The 5,188-nt window shown below is 42.0% G+C and overlaps 1 protein-coding gene and 1 long non-coding RNA gene across 3 annotated transcripts in view; one reads left to right on the plus strand and one right to left on the minus strand.

Annotated features, from left to right (window-relative positions):
- LOC123972020 (protein disulfide-isomerase TMX3-like) overlaps positions 1-5,188 on the minus strand; it is a 19,694-nt gene that overhangs the window by 3,965 nt on the left and 10,541 nt on the right. For both annotated transcript variants that reach the window (XM_046051214.1, XM_046051213.1), the window contains exons 9-13: positions 4,145-4,211; positions 2,488-2,586; positions 1,421-1,478; positions 1,274-1,327; positions 1,130-1,186 (exon numbers count right to left, since the gene is read on the minus strand). In XM_046051214.1, the coding sequence (XP_045907170.1) occupies positions 1,130-1,186; positions 1,274-1,327; positions 1,421-1,478; positions 2,488-2,586; positions 4,145-4,211 (335 nt within the window). The remainder of the gene's footprint in view (positions 1-1,129; positions 1,187-1,273; positions 1,328-1,420; positions 1,479-2,487; positions 2,587-4,144; positions 4,212-5,188) is intronic.
- On the plus strand, positions 64-1,670 carry LOC123972053. Its single transcript, XR_006825355.1, has 2 exons — positions 64-1,356; positions 1,459-1,670. It is a non-coding gene; the product is annotated as an uncharacterized LOC123972053 (long non-coding RNA).

The raw sequence follows: 5,188 nt of genomic DNA on the forward strand, positions 1-5,188 counted from the left end.
AAAGACGTTACCCACTAGACCCTTTGCGACTAAAGACGTTACCCACTAGACCCTTTGCGACTAAAGACGTTACCCACTAGACCGTTTGCGACTAGAGACGTTACCCACTAGACCGTTTGCGACTAGAGACGTTACCCACTAGACCCTTTGTGACTAGAGACGTTACCCACTAGACCCTTTGTGACTAGAGACGTTACCCACTAGACCGTTTGTGACTAGAGACGTTACCGACTAGACCGCTTGTGACAAAAGACGTTACGGACTAGACAGTTTGTGACTAGAGACGTTACCCACTAGACCGTTTGTGACTAGAGACGTTACCCACTAGACCGTTTGTGACTAGAGACGTTACCCACTAGACCGTTTGTGACTACAGACGTTACAGACTAGATCATTTGTGACAAAAGACGTTACCCACTAGACCGTTTGTGACTAGAGACGTTACCCACTAGACCCTTTGTGACTAGAGACGTTACCCACTAGACCGTTTGCGACAAAAGACGTTACCCACTAGACCCTTTGCGACTAAAGACGTTACCCACTAGACCCTTTGCGACTAAAGACGTTACCCACTAGACCGTTTGCGACTAGAGACGTTACCCACTAGACCGTTTGCGACTAGAGACGTTACCCACTAGACCCTTTGTGACTAGAGACGTTACCCACTAGACCCTTTGTGACTAGAGACGTTACCCACTAGACCGTTTGTGACTAGAGACGTTACCGACTAGACCGCTTGTGACAAAAGACGTTACGGACTAGACAGTTTGTGACTAGAGACGTTACCCACTAGACCGTTTGTGACTAGAGACGTTACTCACTAGACCGTTTGTGACTAGAGACGTTACCCACTAGACCGTTTGTGACAAGAGACGTTACCCACTAGACCCTTTGTGACTAGAGACGTTACTGACTAGACCCTTTGTGACTAGAGACGCTACCCACTAGACCATTTGAGACTAGAGACGTTACCCACAAAACCCTTGTGACTAGAGATGCTACCCACTAGACTGTTTGTGACTAGAGACTTTACTGACTAGAGAGGTATAGGACAAGATACATTAGTTGAGTCTGTTTTTAAATAATTTTTTCCCGTTTGTTTAATCAGTGATGTTAACCAAACACTTACCCCATCACAAATCCATTAATGTAGTCAGTCCCCTCCATGTAACCGAAGTAGAAGTTCCTGGCAGACAGACAGACAGAGAGACAGTTTCAGGTCTTTGTCTTTCAGTTTTTCAGATAAATATTTTGGATCTTTTTTCCCTCTGACCTGCCGTAGATCTCTTTGTAGTCTGCAGCCACTTTCTCCACAAGACCTTTATACCTGAACAGGTAACAGGAAACACATCACAGGTCAGATCCAAACAGACGATGTCACTGTTAATTTGACTGTTAACTGATGACGATGCAGTCTTACCACAGACTTTCCTCACACATACTCTTCTCCTCCACCAGCGCCAACAACACCAGTTTATCTGCAGGAGAGAGGCGGAGTTACTTCACATGAACCAATCAGTAGCCTCAGAGCTGTGACTGCAGTTCCTCTAACGTCCACTAGATGCTGCTGTGCTCCAACTCAGACTGTCCAGATGTGAATAAGAGAACCTCCAAAACGTCAACAAACATGTTCAGCTTTATGTCTCTTTAATAAACAGACAGACAGATGTCTTTAAGTGCTTAATTAATGTTTATATGCAAACTAATTTTTAACAATAATAGCAGAAATAGTAATCAAATAAATAAAGATTTTAAGGGGCTGAAATGTGGTGTTGATAAACTGCTTAGTCTGAATTCTATGAGAAAGCATTGACATGATGAATTAGAAATGTTTGTTTATGAAATTCACCAATTAAGAGTTTGAGATTTATGATAAAACACAAATAACTTATTGTACATTTAAATTTAATTCTAATGTCTTCCCCAAAGCTTACAGCAGACTGTTTAGTTTCATGAAAATAAAACCTTTTCTGGCTCTGTTACAAAATTCACAATTTAATCTTTGAAATTTAAAAATGTCGGGCTGTTCTGTGAAAGTTTCCATGTAATTTCCATTTGCTGGAGAACGTGTGTGTGATGGCTGATTTAAGATTTACGCCCAAACATGTCGAGGCTCGCAGACTCTCCAGCAGGGAAACACTTCCCGGTGGTATGAAGCACTACTGTTGTATTTGGACTGCAGCACAACCTACAGGTGAAAGGCCATCAAAGTAATCTACATATGAAACAAAGCGTCTGCCTGTCAGTACGAACTGTGGGATTAGACATGGGGATGGTAACGTGTTTAAACATGTACATGTAAGTATGATTTCTCTAACATGTATGTAATATATTGATGGTGTTACGGGTACTTCCACAGGCCGCCATTCAAAAGAAAATCCTAAAACTGTAACTGAACCGTGCTTCTAGCTGCAGAAGGATAATGTTCAAACCAGCAGCTTCAGTTTACCTGAGGATGGAACATCAGCCTCAGGTGTGTTCTGTTACCTGACTCTCCCATGGAGTACATAGTGTAGCTGTCGATCTTAAAGAAGTTTGGGAAACGTTCTCTGTTGATCCATGACTTGAGATCACCGTCACGTTCCTCTGAAACACAATTCAAACTTATGAAAGACAAGACCTGAATATTTGGTTCCACATGTTCTCTGAGTTTAATCACACACCAACATGCCTGCCTTAATTCGTTAACTATTCAGCCATCAGTAATTAAGTGATATTAAAAAGAATTTGATGGATTGTAATAGTCTTTGTCGACATTTTAATTCCTTTCAGTTAAACCCAAGAGTGTCCGGCTGCAGACCTCCAGTGTGGAGTTACTTTCGGTGCAGGCTCCACTGTCAGGACAGGAAGTACATGCAAAAAATACAAAATAAATTCGTGCGATTTGACAGAAAACTGGAAACGCATGCAAAAATTATAAAAACAAAAGTGGAAGGGATTTTGTTGTTGATTTATATTTAATTAATTCAACATTGTAATGTGAAAACTAGTAATTCCTTAAATATATTGATTGGAGCCTATTCTGTCTACTTGGCACTTAACGTGCCAGTGTAGCAACAAAGCCGACTGTTTATCCATTCAATACTTCTACTAGTAAGTTTTTTACACAAGCTTTTGATTTATTCTGTCAAAATAGGACATTAACTCCGTCCATACAGCAGCCACATCAATTCACAGAAAAACACTGGCAGCGTAGCCTCTCTTCCCGTCTTTCTAAAAAACTAAAATATTTCCCTTTGGAGAATATTATACTCTGACATTTTAATGCTGTCAGTTGAGTTTAATATGAAGAACCGACAACATTGGGAACTGGACTGCAGTTGTAATCTGAGCTTCGTGGAGGTCTGTAGTATAACAAATGTTACCAGCAGAGATAAAATAAGTAAATATATCCTTTAAACCTAACGAGACCGAGACTTCACTCATTACCTGATCCAACACTTTCTCTCTCACAGCAGCTCGCTGCTACTAGTTTAAGTTTCAGTCGCCTGAAATATGCTGCTGCTCAACGAGAGGACGCAAATCCGCCCTTTATGGTTTCATATTGATTATTATTAATATTATATATAATTGCACTTTTTTTCCATTAGGGTTATAGTATTATTGTATTTTTTGTATGCTTGTACATTTTGGATCCCTTTACTTTTGGGCGGCTGTGGCTCAGGGGGTAGAGCGGGTTGGCCGTTAATGGAAGGTCGGTGGTTCGATCCCTGGCTCCCCCTGGTTGCGTGTCGAAGTGTCCTTGGGCAAGATACTGAACCCCGTTTTGCCCAAGGCGGCTGTTCTGCGTATGAGTGAGTGTGAATGTTAGTTTCCGTTTGAGCACTTAGGCTCAGTGTATGAATGTGTGTGACTGGTGAATGCAGATGTAGTGTAAAAGCACTTTGAGTGGTCGAAAAGACTAGAAAGGCGCTATACAAGTACGGAGCATTTACATTTTTATATATTTATGTTCATATGTTCTGTGAGCACCAGCTTATACCAAGGCAATTTCTTCGTATATAAAAAATGTACCTGGCAATAAACCTCATTCTGATTCTGAATATATTATTAATCCTGCCATGATGACAGTAATGTGGCGCGCTGTTTATTTTTGCCTGTTTATCTGGTCATTTAAAGCTGAGAGGTCAGTTTCCTGTCTCACCGTCAAATGTCAAATAGGTTCCATCTTTAAAAACCACCACAGCTGGCAGAGAGGGGAGGATGACGTCCTGCAAACACAGAGATGAACAAACAATGCTAAATGCATCATGACAGCAGGTCTACAGACAGGTAGACGGGCTCCACCTACCATAATCTACTGTCACCTACTGTCACCTACCATAATCTGCTGTCACCTCCCATAATCTACTGTCACCTACTGTCACCTACTGTCACCTACCATAATCTACTGTCACCTACTGTCCTCTACTGTCACCTACCATAATCTGCTGTCACCTACCATAATCTACTGTCACCTACTGTCACCTACTGTCACCTACCATAATCTGCTGTCACCTACCATAATCTACTGTCACCTACTGTCACCTACTGTCCTCTACTGTCACCTACCATAATCTACTGTCACCTACTGTCACCTACTGTCACCTACCATAATCTGCTGTCACCTACCATAATCTACTGTCACCTACTGTCACCTACTGTCCTCTACTGTCACCTACCATAATCTACTGTCACCTACTGTCACCTACTGTCACCTACCATAATCTGCTGTCACCTACCATAATCTACTGTCACCTACTGTCACCTACTGTCCTCTACTGTCACCTACCATAATCTACTGTCACCTACTGTCACCTACTGTCACCTACCATAATCTGCTGTCACCTACCATAATCTACTGTCACCTACTGTCACCTACTGTCCTCTACTGTCACCTACCATAATCTACTGTCACCTACTGTCACCTACTGTCACCTACCATAATCTGCTGTCACCTACCATAATCTACTGTCACCTACTGTCACCTACTGTCCTCTACTGTCACCTACCATAATCTACTGTCACCTACTGTCACCTACTGTCACCTACCATAATCTGCTGTCACCTACCATAATCTACTGTCACCTACTGTCACCTACTGTCCTCTACTGTCACCTACCATAATCTACTGTCACCTACTGTCACCTACTGTCACCTACCATAATCTGCTGTCACCTACCATAATCTACTGTCACCTACTGTCACC

Source organism: Micropterus dolomieu, linkage group LG06 (genome assembly GCF_021292245.1).
Source record: "Micropterus dolomieu isolate WLL.071019.BEF.003 ecotype Adirondacks linkage group LG06, ASM2129224v1, whole genome shotgun sequence".
Lineage (NCBI taxonomy): Eukaryota > Metazoa > Chordata > Actinopteri > Centrarchiformes > Centrarchidae > Micropterus > Micropterus dolomieu.